This window comes from Aegilops tauschii, chromosome 5, assembly GCF_002575655.3.
Source record: "Aegilops tauschii subsp. strangulata cultivar AL8/78 chromosome 5, Aet v6.0, whole genome shotgun sequence".
Lineage (NCBI taxonomy): Eukaryota > Viridiplantae > Streptophyta > Magnoliopsida > Poales > Poaceae > Aegilops > Aegilops tauschii.
In genome coordinates, this window is record NC_053039.3 from 341,147,661 (window position 1) to 341,169,030 (window position 21,370).

Consider the following 21,370-nt stretch of genomic DNA (forward strand, 5'->3'; position numbering starts at 1 on the left):
GGCCCGATGCAGGTACGAAAAAAGTCTTGTACAATGGGAGATGCTTAGAGGGGTGCTTAAAAAAATAAACCGAGATTTTCTGAAGCACCGGTGCCTATTTTTACAGAAGAGATGCTTAGTTAAGCGTCTACCCTGTATAAATAAGCACCGGTGCTTAAGAAAAGTCTGATTTATTTCTCTAAGCACCTTCTCTAAGCACCTTCCATTGTACCAGGCCTAAGGCGTTTTTTTTCACTTATGGTGGCATGGTGGGTAATTTTCTTTAGGGAAATCCTTGTTTTAAACCGGCTGATTTCTCCTTGGCATCAACCGTCCCGCGAGTCGTCCGATCCAGCTAGATCGTGTGGCACTCGTCTTTCCCTGGCGTGTCTCTCGCGTGACGCATTTAACAGGGGACCCACTCACCGCCCCGTCCACCTTATCCTCTCTCCGTCTTCTTCCTTCGATTCCCCTTTCCTACTCTCCATTCACCCTCCGCTACGGGATTGCAAGGCCCGACCTACTGTGGCTGTAAGACGTGATGATACTGCAAGATAAGGCGCCGCTGCAAGGTCCACCGTCGCCACCGCTTGCTGCGTTGCAGCATCTCCATCCATCGCCGTGCTGCGTCGCAGTATCCGTCGTCGCCACCGCGTGCTTCATCCAGCCCCTGTCGCCGCCGCCCTATGTTGCAGTGAAGCTTCGCGGGAGCATTGTCGGTGCTGCGTTGAAGCGCCGCCGAAGTCGCCGGGGCTGCAATGGAGCACCGCCGGGGTTGCTGGAGCTGCAATGGAGCTTCGCGGAGTGTCGCCTGTGCTGTATGAAGCACCGCCGAGGTCGCCGGGGCTGCAATGGCGGGTCGCCGGGGTCGTTTAAACTTCGCCGTCGATGCAATGGAGCGCCGCCGGAGTTGCAATGAAGCTTCGTCGGGCGTCGCTGGGGTTGTTGCCGCGCCGCCGACGCTGCAATGGAGCTTCGTCGGGCGTCGCCGGTGCTGTTTGCCGCGCCGCCGACGCTGCAATGGAGCTTCGTCAGGCGTCGCCGGTGCTGTTGCCGCGCCGCCGACGCTGCAATGGAGCTTTCGTCGGGCATCGCTGGTGTTGTTGCCGCGCCGCCGACGCTGCAATGGAGCTTCGTCGGGCGTCGCCGGTGTTGTTGCCGCGCCGCCGACGCTGCAATGGAGCTTCGTCGGGCGTCGCTGGTGCTGTTGCCGCGCCGCCGACGCTGCAATGGAGCTTTGTCGGGCGTCACCTGTGCTGCACCGGAGTTATTGCCGCGCTGCCGGGGCTGCAATGGAGCTTCGCCGGTGCGGCATGCCGGATGAGGTATGAGGTCGTCGGGTCACCGGTGCTACGATGTCGAGGCGGCCAGTGATGCAATGAATCGTCGTCGCCGGGCACCAATGCTGCAATGAAATCTCCGTCGCCGGCCACCGGCCACCGGCGCTGCAATTAAGCCAGTCGTCACCGGCCACGGGTTGTTCTCCTACTCTGTACTAGCGCTAGAGCGTTGACCCCATCCCTAGTGCTGCTCGCCGGCAACAAAAGCTATGATGCGTGACCCGTAGATGGAAGTGATGATTGACGAGGAATCTGGCGGCTTAATTCATCCTAGTTAAGCGAATCGGATGGCAGGCTAGGCGGCTTAAACTTGGACAAAATCAGCCGGCTTACGCCTAGCAGTGCCCCTTTTCTTTAAAGGTGGAGTACGGTCAGTTAATGTAATTTGCTAAGTGCACACAGAGTATGGATTAGATTAATGCTGGCTGTTAGATTAAGTTAGTAGGTCTAATCATGCGGTGGTAATGCGTCCATGTACATTTTTTGAAGTGCACTGAGGGTAATTATGGGGTGCACTTAGGAATTTTTTTGTTGGATTGTTTAATAGTAGTGGAGATGCATTCTTCAAGTGAGAAATGTTGTGGTAAATCTTGAAATACCAATTATTGCGATGAAAATCTCGCATTTTCAGTATGCTAATGTCAAAGTGCTACTCACTCTGTCCCATAGTATAGGATGTTATTAGCACCAATCTGTAAGTATATTAGTTGTAATAACATGTTGTATATAGAGGGAGTTCTATCGATCAGGCATCTGCAAAAAAAAAAATGGAAATGATATCTGGTGAACACTAGCGAGGGAGCCCATCCTAGCGAACGCCTTCCCCGCCGATGCACGATCTATTTTCTTCCTCCAAAAATTCAAGACCGTAGTGCGCGAGGAGGGGTTCGAACTCATGACCTCATGCGCACGGGACCCCCCCGGGGGGGGGGGGGGGGGGGGGGGTTGGGGTGGGGTGGGGTGGGGGCTTGCCGCTCAACTAAAGTGGGTTTTCCTAAACGCATGCTACCAAACTGCTACATGTATTTTTAAAGCTATATTTTTTTAAATTTGATTTTCTTTTAAAACATCTCGCATTTCCCCCTTTTTGAAAGAACAAGAATCCCTATTTGTTAGACGGGATTTTTTCTTCTAAACTTACCATGTGCATTTTTAATTATAGGTAGCACGTCAATTTCTTTTTATTTTAATCCATGGCATTTGTTTGTATGCCAAAACATCACAATATTTAGGTATTCATGGCATTTTTGGAATTGTCTTTTTACTTTCTCATAGGCAGTTTTATTGTTAAGAGGATTTTTTTATGGAAGTTTCATTGTTAAGAGCATTTTTGGAATTGTCTTTTTACTTTCTCATAGGCATTTTTGGAAGTTTTATTATTGAGAGGATGACATTTTTATTACTGTTTGCATGCCCTTTTTTATTATCAAGAGGATGACAGTTTTATTATTAAGAGCATGGCAATTTTATTATTTATTGACATGGCAAAAACAATCACCGTCACAACACTTTTTATGTCTTTTTGCACAGTTGAACAAATAAAGCAAAATAAATACACATGGGCATTTTTATTTCTGGTCCATGGCAAAAATAAAATATTCTCCAAAAGCATGACACATCTCCACAGCAAACTTTATAAATAAAAGCTGTAGATCACATTCCATATTGTTTTTGAATCACGCCATTGTAAATTTATAAATTCAAGAAATGACACTTTAATAAAGTAGCATGAGATTTTTATATTTCCAGAATCATGGCATTTTTTTTTAAATTTATGTCTTCTCTTTTTTTTAATATGTACTTTTTTGCTCATGGAAAACAACTAACTGGGCCTCTGGGCCAATCGGGGTCGCCATGGGCCTATGCCGGCGAACGATCCACGGTGCGGAATGATGGTTGAGGCTGGTCATAGTGGGAGCAAATAACATAACATACTTCGAGGCAAATTTGCTTGTGTGACATGTAGTTAATAAGGAGAGAGGTGTTTGGAGTAACATAATATGTTACCATGACATAACATAACGCATCCCAAGGCAAAATGAGTCTACATCTTAATAAATGATAGATTACATGATACCACGCATAAGTTACTATGCACTATGAAGGTAATAAGAGCATCTACAACTGTACTTTGCAAATCTGATCCCTCAAACGCCCGCAGACGCATCCGGGCGCGTCCGCGGACAGTAACCGTCACGCCTCAAATAATGCATTCCACATCCGGATACCTCAAATCCATATTATTACATTCAACGCAGCGATCTTTAAGCAGAGCTCCTCTGGCTCCGCTGTGCCCATGTCCGGCGGCCGGCTACGCCCCTCAGAGTGTTGGTCCGGTCACCAACAAGGTAGAGTAGGGCATGGGACATGAGCTGGCTCATGGGACTCAAGGCGCCGCCGTCTCCCATGCCGTACTCTTCCTTGTCGGAGCCTGGAACCAGAACGGTGCCGGTGGACATCATATTGATGATGGATCCCTCCTAGGATGAGCTGGCGACGTCCACCAAAACGCGGTTGCGGAGCCCGGACCGCTGCACCATGGGGCGTCTGTGAATGCGACTCCGCCTCGCCGACGTCCATCGCCGCGAGGGCTGCCGCCGCCTCCCGCGCCCGCTACCTCGCATGGCGGGCACACCATGCCATGTTCTCGTTGGACGAGGCCCATGGTGCGCCCCAATGCTCAACGTGCCAACGAAGGTGTTGCTCGTCCGCCACCGTGTTCGGACGCCAGACGGACCGCACCGCCTCCGACGAGGCAGCGACGGCACACCTAGCGCCGAATCCATGCGTCATTTGGGTGCATGCAATGGATTTTTGACGGAATGAGTCCGAGCACTGCTGGGCACGGGCCTCCTCCCGAGAGTGGCGGACCGCAAGCCGGACGACCATCTCCTCCTCGTGGCCGCATGACTTAGATTTGCTGCCCGCCATGCCGAAGACGGTCGAAAATCGCCAAAGGTGAGCTTGGGTGGCGGAGTGGAGTGGGGTGTGAAGTGCTAGGATTTGGTCTGACGAGCGGATGGGGACGAATATATGTGGGGTCAGATGGGCCAGCGTGGGCCGGGTCGGACGCGTCTGGGCGCCCTCATTTTCGCCCTATATTTGAGATGGATATGAGTGGTGCCGATCAACTTGGACGTTTGAGTCCCGTTTGAGGCATCCGTCTGGATCAAAATTTCGTGTCCGGTCAGTGATCGGGCTGGCTGCCTGGGCGTTTGATGCAGATTTGGGACGCCCTTGCTATAGATGCTCTAACATAGACTGGTAACATCGTATTGCTTCCCACTATGTCGAATGAAATCGTTCGATGAGCTGTTCCCAACGACTGTTCCACATACTAGATGATACCCCGTGCGTTGCTGCGGAAATTCAAGCTAAATTTTTTTGACAGAAAGCTATACAAATTTATAGACAATTATGAGATAACTTCTTACATTCTTACATAAGGCTTCTCGCCAACTGGTTACTTGAATGTGTGTTCGTTTGCTCCTTAGATGTTGCCTACCCTGTCTTTTGATTTTCTCGTATCGTACATCTGTGAGTAATGTTATTCATTTCTTACCATGACAAATAGACATGTGTGCATTCTCCTTATCCCACCTCTCAATGTTGTAGACCAATCAACAATAGGGAATTTTTTTTAGAAACTATTATGATAATTAGTTATGGACTGAACATGGCATTTAATTTAGTATGATAACACAGGATATGAGTAAAAAAATTCAGAATTTAGAAAATAATATGATTGACCTAATGATGTTTGCAGGTACCACTTGGCTTAGAAAGCCAATATTTATCATATTGTTCTTTGCATACCTATGTCCCGAAGGCCGGTGAATCTTAGGATTGATCAAGCATGAAGACCCAAAGAAGATCACTTGACATAATATTTATGAAGCTCTGTATAAAACAACTTGCCAATGAGAAAAAGGGACACGTGTAACATTTAATGAACAGTAAGATGTATGGTTACAGAAATCTTGATACCAATATAAATTTTAGCTTTCTTACATGATCAAGAGTAGCCGTGAAATCAAAGGTTCAGAAGTAAAGGACTACAGATAACATATGTACAAATAACATCAGGGAGATGATTATGCCTGACTACATCACAAAGATTATAATGATTCACCTCACTTGCAGGCTGCAGCATGTTTGGATTTTCACCAAATACCTTGTCTACATGACAAAAAAAAACCAGCACAAAAAACATGAGAGGGGGTGAGTTAACTGTTGTAGATTATAATGCATTCCAAAGATGTTGGTGCTGCTTCTCAAATCGAGATAGATTGTAATAAGAAAGGTAAAAGAACAATCAATTTCTAAAATCAATCTAAAGGAACTACAGCAGGTCGAAGCGTCCAACGTATATATACATATCCAACCAGGACAGAATTTTAATGTGTGACGGAGAAGAGCAAATGGTTCTAGAGGTCGTGAGGAAATGCAAGGGAACGTCAAGATGTGAAGTGGAAAAAGATGCAGTGGTCCTCTTCATGCAGTGCTGCGGCAGGAAAGCACAAATAAATCATACTTACGGTTGCGGCGTATGGAATCAGACAGACGAGAGCATAGTGACGGTGTGGCTGCGACCTGCGGCCGTAAACCGATGAGTCCGTAGATGGGCGCCTGCTAGGCGTCATCCGGTTGATAACTTGCAGTTATAAGCCGCTTTATCTACCGTCCGATGCGATTAATCAAGGCCATCAGTTTGTATCCCCGCATCGCAGCACGCCCACGGCCCCACGACATTAACAGATACAAACCACTCCATAGCAGACGCTATCAGAAAACAAGTGTTTTGTGTTTTGTACGCCACACATGGGGCTGCCTTGTATTCACAATATATAGGAGTACATGCCTTGGTAATCAAGGTAAATCAAAGCAAATCCTCAACCGAATCAGACTACAATATTCGGTGGGATATTGTGCTAGTTTCCTATTACATGTGATATGAACAAAAGGTATGCTTTAACATCCCCCCTCAGCTTGTGCGTCGTACGGAAGCAAGCATAAGCTGGAGCGAAACTCAGAGAAGAGTTGTGAGGGCAATCCTTTTGTCATGATGTCAGCGTACTGATGCGAGGATGGCACATGAAGAACCTGGACCTCACCAAGCGACACCTTCTCCCGAACGAAGTGGATGTCAATCTCAATGTGCTTGGTGCGACGATGCTGGACCGGATTAGAGGCCATGTAGACAGTACTAACGTTGTCACAGAAGACAACCGTGGCAGACGTCAGAGGGCGATGAAGCTCACCAAGAAGCTGACGGATCCAACAACACTCAGCAACAACATGAGCAACCGCGCGATATTCCGCCTCGGCACTGGAGCGAGATACGGTGGTCTGTCGTTTAGACGACCAAGAGACAAGGTTATCTCCGAGATAGACGCAGTAGCCAGACGTAGAGCGTCGAGTATCAGGGCACCCAGCCCAATCAGCGTCAGAGTAGGCTGTAAGCACTGTGGAGGAGGAGCTCGAGAGAGGTGTAAGCTGAGGTCGAGGGTGCCCTTTATGTACCGGAGAATGCGCTTAACCAAGTGCATATGAGGCTCTCGCGGTGCATGCATGTATAAGCAGGCCTGCTGAACTGCGTGCGCGATGTTCGGTCGCGTGAGTGTCAAATACTGCAAAGCACCGGCGTAGCTCCGATACTCAGTGGGATCGGAGAGAAGAGGGCCATCCTGAGCTGAGAGCTTGCACTTGGTGTCGATGGGAGTAGCGGAGGTGTTACAGTCAACCATGCCGGCGCGGTGAAGTAACTAGGCATACTGTCGCTGAGAGAGGACCATGCCCGATGATGTCCGTGTGACAGAGATGCCAAGGAAGAATGACAGAGGACCGAGGTCTGTCATGGCGAACTCTGTGTGGAGCTGCTGTGTTAGGTGTCGGAGGAGCTGATCCGTCGATGCGGTGAGAACAATGTCGTCCACATACAATAAGAGGTAAGCGAGATCAGTGCCGCGCCTGTAGATGAAGAGAGACACATCCGACTTGGAAGCGACAAAGCCAAGACGATGTGCAAAGAGGGCAAATCGCTGGTACCAAGCACGTGGGGCCTGCTTAAGACCGTAAAGAGACTTGTGCAGTCGACACACGTAGTCCGGGCAGCGAGCGTCAACAAAGCCGGGAGGTTGCTGGCAGTAGACCTCCTCGTCAAGAGTGCCATGAAGAAAAGCATTCTTGACGTCGAGCTGGTGAATCGGCCACGACCGAGAGACCGCAAGGCTGAGAACCATGCGGATCGTCGCAGGCTTAACAACGGGGCTAAATGTCTCATCAAAATCAATGCCCTGTTGTTGAGAATAACCTCGTACCACCCATCGGGCCTTGTACCGGGCAAGGCTGCCGTCCGAGTGGAATTTATGTTTGAAGATCCACTTCCCTGAAACAACATGAGCACGAGGGGGACGTGGCACAAGAGACCACGTCCCGTTAGTGACAAGAGCATCAAATTCCTCGGTCATAGCACGACGCCAGTGCGGGTCATGGAGTGCACCCCGGTATGTTTTCGGAATAGGAGAGGGAGTGGAGTGAGTCGCGGAGAGATTAAGACGGTCAACGGGCTGGAAGAGGCCACATTTAGCACGAGTTACCATGGTGTGAGTGTTGGACGGGGAAGGGGGCCGGTGCACCATGACCGGCGGAGATGGACTAGTGGACGCCGACGAGTCAGAGGGCGTCGGGCTAGGAGCGACCGCGGGCGTCGTCGTGCGAGTGGAAGAGCGGAAGGGCGGACCAGGAAGATAACTGGGCCGGTCCGTCGTGGGAGTGGATGGGGAGCCGCCATGCATGGCGGCTTGTGGATCAGCATGCATGGCGGGTTGCGGGTTGGCAGGCATGGCGGGTTGCGGGCGAGCGGGAAAGCCAGGCGGATGGCTGGGAGGTGAGCGCGTGGAAGGGCCAGGCGGGGTGCGGGCTGATGGGGAGTGGGTTGGCCGAGTGCTCGCTGGTGTGGTTCGGCCCGGTGTGGAGGGGTTGGCATGCACATGCACGTTGGGTAGGACAGGGCTGGATGGTGTGTGTTGTGAAGCGACCAAGTCAACAAGGAAATCAAGCTCGACCAGGGGGTTCGTAGGACGTTGGGCAGAATAGGAGAAAGGAAAAATCGTCTCGTCGAATATGACATGGCGAGAGATGATTACTCGACGGGTAGATATATCTAGACAACGAAAACCCTTGTGGTTAGATGGATATCCTAAGAAGACGCAAGCAGTTGACCGAGGTGCGAGTTTATGTTTGGCTGTAGCGGATTGGTTGGGGTAACATAAGCAACCAAAAACACAAAGAGCGGCATAGTTTGGCGTGGCGTCGTAGAGACGAACGTAGGGAATTTGAAAGCCAATGGATTGTGAGGGGCGGATGTTGACAAGATATGTCGCCGTGGCGAGAGCCTCGGCCCAGTAGGGCGGCGGCATGGAGGATTGGAATAGGAGGGTGCGAGTGACATCGTTGAGCGTGCGGATGGCACGTTCGGCCTTGCCGTTTTGGGCGGACGTGTAGGGGCATGAAAAACGGAGGTGAATGCCGTGAGTTGAGAAAAATGAGGTGACCGTGGAGTTGATAAACTCAGTCCCATTGTCAGCTTGCATGGTAACAAGAGGACGTGAGAATTGGGTGCGAATGTAAGCAACAAAATTAAGAAGAATCGCCGCGGTATCGGACTTTTTCAGGAGAGGAAAAGTCCACATGAAATGAGAAAAATCATCAACGATAACAAGATAGTACTTGAAACCAGAATTACTCAAAAGTGGAGAAGTCCAAAGATCACAATGAATCAACTTAAATGGTTCGACGCTTATTGAAGTAGACCTAGCGAAAGGCAAGCGCACGTGTTTGCCGAGTTGACAAGCATGGCAAACATGCGTGGCTGCTTTATTACATGAAATAAAAGAGTTCTTATGAAGGTGGGACATGGCGTCGCGTCCCGGATGACCTAAGCGACGGTGCCAAAGCTCGGTGGAGGTGGTGGCGAGGAGTCCATGGGCGTGGTGGTTGACGACCGATGATGGGAAGATGTAGAGGTCTCCGAGACTATTGCAGCGAAGAATCACGGCCTTGGTGCGAAGATCCTTCACGGAAAAACCGAAGGGGTCAAATTCTATAGAACAAAGATTGTCAATTGTGAAGCGACGAACTGAAAGTAAATTCTTGACAATATGAGGGACAAGCAATACGTTGCGAAGGAAAAGAGAACGAGTGGAGGAAGGTATAGATGTGTGTCCAGTGTGTGAGATGGGCAAGGTCGAACCATTGCCCACGGTGACAACAGAGGAGGAGGGAGAAGGTGTGAGGTGTTGAAGCATACCGGGGTCGGAGGCCATGTGTGCCGTGGCTCTCGAGTCCATTACCCACTCACCAACCGTTGATGGAGTCGCAGTGTTGTTTAGGGCAGCGAGGAGGGCGGAGCAGTCCCACGCCGGGGTGCCGCCGTATGCAGGAGTTGGCGGCGGATTGCTGCCGAAGGCCTGGCCGTGCAACGGGGCCAGGGAGGTGAACGCCTGGGCTGGCGGGAGAACTGGAGGTCGTGGCCCGAGGAGGCCGGCCCCGGCACTGGGCCGTGCTGCTGGGGGCGTCTGAAGGTGCTGGGCCTGCCCCGTATAGGGATTGAAGCAGACCCAGGGGCCGACAGAGGAGGAGGCCCCGCGCTGGAGATTCCCGTCGTGGGAGTTGGAGCGGCCGCCGTTACCGCCGTTCCCGCCGCCGGCGCCCTTCTTCTTCCGCCAGTTGCCTCCATTGCGGTTTCCACCGGAGGAGCCACCCCCGGAGTTGTAGCCATGCCGAGCGCCGTCGCCCCGGTGAGGACCAGAGGGGGTGGAGCCGCTGGCGCCGTGGGGAGGCGCACCACCATAGAGAGCCGTCTGGGTCCCGAGCGTGGCGGAGTTGGCGAGCTGGGCCTCGCGGAGGGTCAGCAAGGACCTCGTCTGGTTGAACGACGGAAGAGGATTCTGCATGGTGACGATCGTCGTGATGTCGGAGAAGCGCGGATTGAGTCCACGAGGCAGTTGAGGACAAGAGTTTGGTCGGAGACGGGGGTGCCGACGTCGCTGAGAGCATCCGAAAGGGCCTTGAGGCGATGACAGTAGGCTGTGATGGAGAGGTCACCTTGGACGAGACCTCGGAACTCCGCCTCAAGGTAAACAGCCCGAGTCATCTGATTGTCTAGAAACAGGTTGGTGATGAGCATCCATGCTTCCTGGGCAGTTTGATCCTCCGCCATGATTATGTCCAGGATTTCGTCGGAGATGGACCCGTAGAGCCAGGACCGAACGACGTAGTCATCGCGAGTCCAGTCCGGCGTGCGGTCCGCCGCGGCGATGACGACGTTGACGTGAGGGAGCAAGTCGTACTTGCCGAGGAGCACGCGGACGAGCATCCGCCACTTGGTGAAGTTCGAGGCATGGAGGTCGAGCGTGACGGGCACATGAGTGCGCACGCTAGCGACATGCACTGCCGGGGAGGCGGAGGCGGGCATAGCAGCGGTGACGAGGGTGCCGGAGGTGGAGTTCATGGGTGCGAGCAAGGTGGAGGAGAGGCTGGGGCTGGTAGCGGATGCGGTGCCTGAGATGGTCGACATGAGCTGGATGCGAGATTGAATCGGTGGTGATGAGCGATGGGGTTGGAGGAGGCAGGATCGAGTTGTCTGATACCAAGAAAACAAGTGTTTTGTGTTTTGTACGCCACACATGGGGCTGCCTTGTATTCACAATATATAGGAGTACATGCCTTGGTAATCAAGGTAAATCAAAGCAAATCCTCAACCGAATCAGACTACAATATTCGGTGGGATATTGTGCTAGTTTCCTATTACATGTGATATGAACAAAAGGTATGCTTTAACACTATCGAGATCAAAGCGAGCAGCGGTTGCCGTCGGCCGCTTGCAGCACCGTCGGTGTCGCGGTGGAGCTGCAATGGAACATCGCTGGAGGTCGCCGCTGCTGTAATGGAGCATCGCTTGGCTGACGGTGCCGTGGTGGAGCTGCAATGAAACATCACTGGGGGTCGTCGCTGCTACGGTGGAGCGTCGCCGGACCGCCGATGCCGTGGCGCTGCGATGAAGCATTGTCGAACAGCCGACGTCGGCGGTGCTTCATTGCAACCTCGCCGGAGCTTCCAACGACCGCCGCGGCGCTTCACTGCAACCTCGTCGGAGCTTCACTGCAACCTCGCCGGAGCTCCAAGAACCGCCCTGGCGCTTCATTGCAACCTCGCCGGAGCTTCATTGCAACCTCAGCCGTGCTCCATGGTAGCACCCCGACGACCGCCGGCGAAGCTTCATTGCAGCGTCACCACCACCGCGCGGCCGTGCTCCATCGCAGCACCGCTGCCCGCCTGCCCCGTCAAAGCTCCACCGCAGCACCAGACGGGCGCCGGCGAAGCTTCACTTCAGCGCAACGCGACGGCGTCGAGGTGCTGCGGCGAATCAGGCGACCGCGATGGCGGATGTTGTGACACAACACGGCGGCGACGGCGATGCTGCGATGCAGACGCGGTGGCGACAGAGCTCTCGAGGCCCGATGTTGTGATGCTCCTCTCCTCAACCTCCCCACTGCAGCATGTGAGGCGAGTGGTGACCCGCCTCCAACACCGTCGTCTTCTGCAGCTCCGGTGGCCACACCGAACCCTCGTCCCCCCTTGGAGCAGCGATGCCCTGCGATGGATCTATCACATGGGTCCTAGGATTTGTGTTGGAGCTTCGCCGGAGGGAGAGAAGGTGAGCGGGAAGGTTGTTGGTGCCGGCGGTGGGTTGGACGGGATCGAGGGGTGAGAGAGAGAGAGGGAGGAGAGATGGAACAGAGAAGAGATGGGGATGGAGAGAAGCGCTCCAGGAAGACCAGATCCTTCGGCAAAGAGATAAGGTGGAGGACGCGTGGGCATGTGGGCCTGTGGGGCACGTGGCGTGCTGTGAAGGAGGTTGAGAGATAGAAATCATCCGGTTGATTGTAAACGTTTTTCATAGATAATAAAACGGGAAGGCAAGAATCTTCCGATAGAAGAGAGATAGAGGCCGTTTGTCTTCCGGTAGATGGATGGCTCACATAGAGTAACTTTCGTTCGCCTATTAAGCGTTTGGTTATTTAAATTCCTTAATTAACTGCAGTAATTAACGTGAATTGGTTTGGACGTGCATGAATTGTTTGCATGCTCCTAATTTCAAGCGCCACGGAGTCTCTTCCGTTAATTATCCAGCCAGCAGATTTCTTTCCCTCAAGCTTGCGCACTTTAGGAGGGAGATCGAGGAAAGAAACTGTTGTATCAATGCGGCGGCCTGCTGGCCTAATAAACGCTAACGAATGGAGTAGTAATTACTTGTGAAAATTATTTCAGAAAATAAATGATGACGTGGATGCATGGCTGCATTATGAGTGGTGTGAATTGATGGTGTGGCAGGGTTGCTTAGGTGGATAGGCTGCATGTTAAGAGAAATAAGATAGTAGGGATCAACTATTTAGATATTATAGATTATAAATTAGGGTCCAAGAACAAGCCCTGGATGTATCATGTACTTCCTCCGTCCGGAAATACTTGTCCTCGAAACGATTGTATCTAGACTTATTTTAGTTATAGATACTTCATTTTTTTCATTTAAGATAAGTATTTTCGGATGAAGGGAGTATGTAGCACGAAGCAGACATATATGTTACTATCAAGGATTCAAGTTAAACAGGAATTATCTATCCAAATCCGCCTCTCGCAAACACGAAGCAATGTTTATACTCTGCTCTCCAGAATTTCAGATGAAAGGATGTCGATTTGACGAGAAGGCAGGCAAACTCATGTTCGGGTAGGCTAGTCTAGTCCCTGTCGTGCCGAGCTTCCTGCATCTCCGTCAGTCGTGCCGATACAGCGATGCTCAGCAGAGACGCGATGGCGGCCGGCCGCACGTCTCTCCCCTCCCCTCCGTGTAGCCGAGTCGGAGAAATTGGCCATCCGCAACACACCGTCATGTACGTCCATAGCCGTCGGCGCTGTCGCTCCATGCTTCCTGTGGCAGCAGACATTGACCGGGAACTTCCTCGCCCGACCACCCGGCATGGCCGGCGAGCGGAACGGCGGGGCGCTGTGGAGAATCTTGGCGACGGAAGGCGCGTCCGCGCGCAAGATCCAATCGGGACATCTCGTCACTCCAGTCTCCAGGGAAGAAACTAGATCGGGGGATTGGAAGGAAGATCTGCGACGCGACGCGGCCACGCAGGTGCAGTTCCGGTCAGACAAGCTAAACCCTAATACTCCTGCTTTAAATTTTTATAAGGGGGTCTTGTTTTAGAAAAAAAACTTTAATAGAATTTAGCTAGAGCAACCCTACAGAGTCACCGGACCAGTGTCCGATCGGCATAATATAATCACTAAAATGACAATTTCGATGAGCAATACCATACCCATACACATGTAGTCAATGGGTTCAAAAGTCTACCCATACCCGTATTCACGGGTACGAAACTTTACCCGTACCTATACCCGATAGGTACCCATACCCATTGGATATCTAATGGATAGATTAAACAGAACACACATTATTCAAAATTTTACATTCATCTATAGCACATTCGACAAAAAAACATTGATCTCAGCTCAATAAGAGATACATAAGTACATGACAATTATCTTAATTCAAATTGACAGTTGGTGACAACTTTAACATAGGTTCACAAACTCACGACACAATTTAACATAGGTACACTTGTGAATCATGGGTAAGGTTCACATGTCAGTATAAATGGGTAGGGTATGGGTATATCCATGGGTAAAAGGCTCTACCTGCGACCTACCCATGACTTAACGGGTAGGGAATGGGTACTACTCGTGGGTATAAAATTGTGCCCATACCCTGCCCATGCGGGTATGGTATCCACGGAGACCCATACCCATGGGTAAAATTGCCTTACACGAGCCTTCATCTTTAGGGGCTATGGGCGTTGGTTTGGAGAACGCGCCATCCGCCAACCGCTCGCGCAGGAGGGAGATTCTCCCCCAGCCTTCCGGGCGGCCCATCTCATCTCCCAGCCAATTAGCGCCGACGGCCAGATGGCCGTGCCAACGGGAAGTGCGCCAATTAATGGCAACCGTGGCAATGCCAACTGCCCGCGACCACTCCTACCACGTTTCCTGCCACATTTTCTCTGTGCCCTCCATGTTTTCCACCGGCCGGGGCGGCTATGAAAAGGCTGCCGCCATGGCCAAATAGCTCACAACCTTTACTTTCTTCCTCCCTATTGCCATGCCGCTTCCCATGCAGCCGGACTGGGTGCCGCTCTCCAAGGAGGAGGAGCGGATGGTGGACCAGGAACATGAGGAGGAGGAGGCCGCCGTCATTGTCGAGGAGGAGGAGGATTGCCGTTATGCGGTGGAGGCCGTGCAAGAGGATCCTGCCCTTGATGACTGCCCGGATTAAAAACCCAAAACACACTTCATCGAGTGCTCTACCTGCTCCATTGAGTGAGATATCCAGCACGACTACGTGTAGATCCCATATGAGAAGGAGGAGAGAGCTCACCCATGCTGGCCACCACGTGCTACCCGTCGCCTCGCTGCAAAGGAGGCATGGGATGAGCGCTATGCCGCCTATACCTTTGTCGCCTGCCCCGGTGAAACCTTCAATCACACCGCCACCGGAAAGGCGTTAAAGGCCCAAAGGGACCACATCGTGGGGCTCCATTACGAGGTGAAACAGGTGAATTCGGCGTTGAAGAGGCATCACATCAGATGGCGCACATTCAACATGAAGATGGTGCCGAGATGAATCACACCATATTGGGCCTTGCCCCCTTGAAAATATCGTCCCCGACCTCGACGATGACAGGCAGGAATGGGATGAAGATGAAGTTGCTGGACCGTCACTGGCCATGCCTAGACAAAGAGTGGACTCATCACATATGCAGGTGCCCCGCTCACTGCATTAACCGTCGTCGAGGTGAGGAGCAACTAATGGTTCTCCCAAGAAGTTAAAAGTCATCAATTTAGTAAAAAAGAATGCCACTAGTGGACTTTTATACCCCTATGTAACCGCTTTGTAGTGCAATATTATCTCAAATTTTTGTTTTAGTCCCTCAAATTGAGTGTGTGGATTTTTTAGTTGATGCAATAAAAAAATACTCCGTAAAACATTAAAAAAATGGAGACTCTCGATCAACTAAATCTGGTCTTTCAACACCCCTTTGGGCTTTGGGTATCTCAAAAAGGAGAGCATGAACATGGGTAGACTGGTAAGAACAACATTGATTAAAGTTAACCGTCCTTCATAAGACATGAGTTTACCCTTTTAACTACTGATCTTCTTTTCGAACTGGTCCTCAATTATTTTTCACTCCTTGTTGGTGAGTTTGCGGTGATGGATGGGTATCCCGAGATACGTAAACGGAAGAGCCCCCACCTCCGAAAAGAGAAAGAATCAATTTCATATTCATTGCTTTCTGAAGATGGTTTCAGAAGTTTAAGTTTACCGAAAAAGGGTTTCCCCCCGCTTTGTATTACAAAGCACCAACATCGATCACATAGCAATGCTCGGGCGAGAAGCACAACAAGCCCAAAAGGAAAAGAAAGAACAAAGAAGAAAGAAATGCCAACAACGACAGCTCGACAAAGCGCGGAGACCCGCCACCGCTGCGCCCTCCGGACTCGACCCACCACATACCAAGGCTCCGATCCGCCGCGTACCAAGCAGCACCTCCAAGAAGGGATGCGACGCCAACGACGCTGCTGCCCGGACGTGTCCTAGGGTTTCCCCCGGCACGCGGAAGGGAGTGGGGGATGGATACCTCCGACACCCTCCAGGAAGGAATGGTGGCACCCGCAGGTGTCACCGCATCGGAGCCGGAAAAGCCGGCAAGGGATTTCTCCCGAATTCCAACCCCACCGCCCAACCAGGCCGGAGCCAACCAGTCACCTCGCCGCCCACCCATGCGCCACCGCGGTCTTGACGCCACCCACACCGCCTCACTGAGATCACCACCACGAGACCAAGAGGATGGAGAGAGACGCACGAGGCGACGGAAGCAGCAGCACCGGAGCCACGCGGGAGGGAACTACCTCCACCGCTGTCGTGCAGGAGGACCGAGTCTCCGGCACCGTCGCGGTCGCCGTCCGGACGCAGCAGCAGGGCATACCAGGCCACCCCGGGCCCGGCCAGACCCAAATCGGGCCCGTAAAGCCCCGCCGGCCACGCTGCAGCAGAGCGGCACCAGCGCCGCCAGCCACCACCCGCCCATCGTCGCTCCCCAGCCTCCCGGAAGCCACGCCGACGACCCTCCCCGCCGCCGGCCCGCCCAGGCCCAGATGGGGCCCGGAGGGCCCAGATCTGGGCCGAGCGGGCGCCGCCAGATCGCGCCGCCTCGCCGCCCCGCCGCCAACGGCAGCGCCGCCGTCCAGTAGATCGCCCGCCACCACGCCGGAGAGCCCCGCCGCCGCGCCGGACCGTCGCCGCCTAGGAGCACCCCGCGGCGCCGCACCGCCCCGCGTCAGTGCGACCCGAGAGGGGAAAGGCCAGGGGCCGCCGCCGCCAGCGCCGCCCGGGCCAGGCCCAGCGCCGGACGCCAGCGACGGCGGCAAGGAGGGAGGGAAGGGGGGGAGAGCTCGGGGGCGAGGTGTTGGGGACGCGGCCGGTCGCCCGCGGGGGCGACGCGGTCGCGAGAGGGGAGGAGGGGTGTCGAGTTGTGGATTGTTTGGGATCGAAGTTTAAGTTTAACATAGATGGTTTCAACGTTCAGTTGTTCGTCAAATCAAGCACAGTAGTTCCGGTTTTAACATGGAACGTTCGTGTAGCTCAAACATGTTTCAGTGCAGATTTTTATGTTTTCTAATCGTGCATGATTGAAAAGGGCATTTTTTTTACAATCTTGTATTTATTTTATTATTGTATTCTTCAAATCCTACAGATCAAAGAGGCTCTTAACTATCTGGCATGAAACCCAGATCTACTAGGCACAAGTTGCAAGCTGATCTAAATTAAGTAGACAATATATGCGATAAAACAACAACTGTATCATCATTAAAATTCATTTAAGGAGGATCAGAAACATCCATCATCACTGTTCATATGTGAATGGTAACAGACCTTGTAATATACAGTCTGAAGGACAAGAGAAAAACAGAGACATGAGGAATGGCTTGTCCCGGGAGTTTCTTATCATAATCCAAGTAACCCAAATTACAAATGATTTATGTGAGAAACAGAGGGGCATTACATCATAATTCATAGCTTCATTGATGACTATATCCCACACCTCTATATATATCATAACACCGTGGATCCCTAGCTTGCCAAGACCTTTGGAACCTGCACATTGTAATAAATCAAATTGCAAGCACAACCCTCAAAATAAAGGATAGATATTAGCCATGAGTTCTCCTGATAGCCGTGAGTTGAGAAAAAAGATGCACACCTGGCCTCAATGAACAGATGTATTCACCCATGTTTACATTTCTAGCACAATAACTGCAAAGAATGAAAATAACATACTGAGGTTCTTCAAAGTAATCAGTGCATAAAGAGATGTTCAGTGCATGATAACGTCATTTGTTAGGGATCAAAGTATGCAACTTACAGTCTGAATCAGTTTTGACCCATTTTGCGCCATCATCGTCTAGATCACGGAGTGCATCCTCAAGGCATTCGTTGATCTCTTGCTCATCCGGCTTCCAGTCTAAATGTCTCCTAGGTACGAGCGCTGAAGAATTTTGCGGATGTATTTTCTTCTGAAGTATTGCCTTGAGCAGCTGAAATGGGAAGAAAATCATATATTAGATACTACTCAAGAGTCAAGAAGGTATAATTAACTACAAATTTACATAAGAATGCAAGTGTACCTTTTCCATTCTTGATTGAGGGAAAGAGCTCCTTGGATCTGGAACAGCAGAGGCAAAGCCACCCTTGCGCATGAGTAGTTTGAAGAGCGAAGCAACCGACCTCGGCTTAAGTGTACTTGCTTTCTTCCCCAGTGAATCTTTTGCCTTACTTATGACGACCTTCTTGTTTAGCAGCTGGTCCCTGTGCTTCTCATTTATGCTCTCATCGACATCTTTGTGTGAAGTTACCTGCTCATCATCGTGCGAGTCATGGGCTTCCGCTTGGTCTTTGCTTGCTAGTATCATTGCAAACTCTTTCTGTATCCTGTCTACTTCCTCCTCTGTAAACTTGATGGCATCTTGCATGGACTGCCCATCCTCGGAAGTGTCCTGCACTTGTGCTACCTCCTCTATCTGCTTATTTCCAAATGTCCCAATGGCAAGCAATGATTGGGGCCAATCGCTGAACTCGTCGTTGCGACAATCCGGCACGTTAGAACCTGCACATTAGAACTAAATTAAGTTGCTAGTTCCATGAAAAGACATAAAGGTATGGTCCTAAGTTCATACTGGCTTAAATTGGATGTCCGGACCATGGACCACTAAGTTTATAAAATTCTTAAACCCCAATCGTTCTCATCAGCTTATCACTGGTTAGATTGCCCATGCTTACTCCATATCCTGATGTTCTCTTTCCGTTTTCGTATGTCGGCAATCACTTGAACACATATATAAAAGTTAAAGAATGCATCCATTCTCCAATATGAGTAGTCTTTCTATGTGTTCTCGAAACAGAATACCAATATTCAGACAGGATTACTTGACTTCAGAGTTCAGAGCAATAGAACAAAACCATCCAAGGTCAGGATTCTACCCAGAATAAATGACATTATGTTTGTGGACAGGCTGAGAGTTGGGGCTATAAAGTAATCATGACATTTTTATATAAAGAAAAAAACACGAGAAAATTAGAGTATGTAGTCCTCGAAAAAAATCTGTTTGCTTCCATTAGTTGAGACTTCGATTCATGCCGACTAGTTGTAGGGAAAAGGAGACCATGAAACAGAGATAGGGATAGAAAAGAATGGAGAAACCCCTTGATACACACAAGACAAACAGTAGAACAAGTCAGGGAATGTCACTAAACTAAGTACACTGGCATTATCATAAGTCAAAGTTAGCTTCATCGCTAGACCATTACTAGATCTATAGACCAACGGAGTGCAGAAAATTAGATATCGTTGAATCATTAAAAAAAAAGACCAGCAGGGGGAGGGACAAGCAAAAACTACTTCATCAATTTTTTTTTCTTTTGGGGCGAGCAAGCAAAAAAAAACTTTGATGACCGCAGCTAACCGATGCAGGTGAAACTTCGGAGCAAAGATGTACTAACTATTTTTCAAGGGGTAAAAAGCAGAGAACAAAGATCACTGTCTTTTTCCTCATGTTTTCAAGCGATTAAAGGAAATGGTGGTCATTTCGCTTCTGGGCTAGTCTATAGCACACAGTACTTATTTGGTGAACAAGAAAGCCTTCCCAAGTGCACTCACGAGAAGGCCCGGAGGAACTGGCCGGGAAGCGGCTCGCCTCCTGCTTCCGGCTGATCTTGTTCGCCATCCAGCTGAAAATCTGCAAGAAGAACAGAGGTTAGTCACATTACCATGGCGCCACCACGCAAGCAGAGGTTCCACCATCACCAGGCAACCACCCATCCGCACCTTCAAGCACATCAAGCCTACTGCAAAATAAAGATACCAGCGGTGGGCGATGGCATGAGCCTTTACCTTCATCTTCCTTGCTTAGGAATGGAGGTGGGGAGTGAGCGGCGAAGCCGATGCGGGTGCTGAGACTGCAAGAGGCAGAGTGACGAGGAGCTGATGACCGAGGGAGAGTGCGAGAGAGATGTAGGCGAGAGGCCTTGCACTTGAAGTGGTGGTGGTGGCCGCTGCTGCTGGCGATGGAAGAAGCGGTGTCACACAGTGAGTGGCAGTGTGGAGCTACTACTAGTAGCCAGGCTTGCTTATTGGAGCGATTTGAAGGGGGCGCCTCAAGTCCCAAGGCTTTGTAGCGTGGCTGATGAAGTGCTGCTAGGTGCTAGCTATACATACATGCTTGATCTGGCATGTCACTTCCTGGCCTTATTTTTCTCCCAGATGTTGACATTTCCCTTTTCGGAGGAGCATTATGAGGTGGCGCCAGCCAACCAGACGTGGGTTTTTAGCAGCTCAAGAAAATCTTCCCCGTATCCGCTGGTCGATCGATATGCCTCCGCAGAAATTTACAGTCGAAATGATCTGTGCCCCCACGCTACTAGCCTAACTGTACTCTCGTTTAAAAGAAAGTGCCAACTAAGTGCAGTGTCTAAACTTGAAGACTGTCACCGGCCCAGCGTAAATGCACCATGACTCTATGACCGTATGAATCTAAGTACCTAGAGCTAACATGTGTGTGGTTCTATCTAGTTACTATTCAGCTTCAAGTACCATGACTACTATATTATCTCCACCCCCGGCGTTGTAAGATCTGGTGTTTTCTCGCCGGTCTCGCGTGCATTTCAGTCCCAACATATACGCCGATGGTTCGCCGTAGATGGTAACCTCTGTGTTGAGCTAAAATAGCAAGTAGTATGCTCGATCCCGCTGTCTGGACTTTCCCAAGGTTTGATCATGCTGCAGCTTGCAAGTGCATTGCAAATTTAGCCAGCATCCAACACGATCCCATTTATATAGAACCATACGTCCATACGTACTGCAGTTTGATATAAAGTCACACGCCCTGCAATTTGCAAGCACGGCAATTGATGCCTGGAAACTTCGCCCCGGACTTTAGTTGAAACAGGGGGCGCATGGAGTTGCATGTGGTGAGAAGGAGAATTGCTCTTAAAACTATGGTGATGTTAACGGCCGCTCTTAAAACTATTATGATCTCAGCATGACTGAAAATAATTCAAAAAAAATTCTAAGTATTTTTGGTTGCAAATTTTGACCAATGTTTGGGCCAGTTCTTTTGAGTGATGCTGTGGAAATAAGCTCCTATGGAAATAAGCTCCAGATAAGCTCATGTGGAAATAAGCTCCAGATAATAAGCTAGCTAGTTCTTTTCAGTGTCTGTTTTTTCAGTTTATTTGTGATATGTCAGCGAAAAGTCTGTAATGCCCTTGGACTATAATGTTGTCATGATTAAATGATGGTGTTATTTTTATCATTTTGCTGCCTATATGAATATAAATTCGACTTCCAAACACCACATATATTATAATCAAA

The 21,370-nt window shown here is 50.5% G+C and overlaps 1 protein-coding gene and 1 pseudogene across 2 annotated transcripts; both read right to left on the reverse strand.

Moving 5' to 3' along the window:
- Nucleotides 1-9,073: 9,073 nt before the first annotated feature.
- LOC123494039 (uncharacterized) lies at nucleotides 9,074-10,833 on the reverse strand (annotated as a pseudogene).
- A 6,450-nt stretch (nucleotides 10,834-17,283) lies between these two features.
- On the reverse strand, nucleotides 17,284-20,276 carry LOC109774133 (protein DEEPER ROOTING 1). Of its 2 annotated transcripts, XM_020332849.4 has the most exons (6): nucleotides 19,892-20,270; nucleotides 19,658-19,736; nucleotides 18,129-18,607; nucleotides 17,867-18,038; nucleotides 17,705-17,757; nucleotides 17,284-17,598 (listed from the first exon to the last, which is right to left on the reverse strand). In XM_020332849.4, the coding sequence occupies exons 1-5, from the start codon at nucleotides 19,895-19,897 to the stop codon at nucleotides 17,738-17,740; spliced, it is 756 nt and encodes a 251-aa protein (XP_020188438.1). In that variant the 5' UTR covers nucleotides 19,898-20,270; the 3' UTR covers nucleotides 17,284-17,598; nucleotides 17,705-17,737. The 2 variants fall into 2 exon arrangements, with proteins under 2 accessions (XP_020188438.1, XP_040246316.1); XM_040390382.3 differs by lacking the exons at nucleotides 17,284-17,598; nucleotides 17,705-17,757 and having other exon boundaries at nucleotides 17,820-18,038; nucleotides 19,892-20,276.
- Nucleotides 20,277-21,370: the final 1,094 nt, after the last annotated feature.

What these genes read in the sequence shown, in the direction of transcription:
- LOC109774133 (XM_040390382.3), bottom strand. An exon ending in CAGTTCCTCCGGGCCTTCTC is followed by an intron (nt 18,608 to 19,657) that starts GTGAGTGCACTT and finishes TCTAATGTGCAG; the next exon opens with GTTCTAACGTGCCGGATTGT. An exon ending in CTCAATCAAGAATGGAAAAG is followed by an intron (nt 18,039 to 18,128) that starts GTACACTTGCAT and finishes TTCCCATTTCAG; the next exon opens with CTGCTCAAGGCAATACTTCA.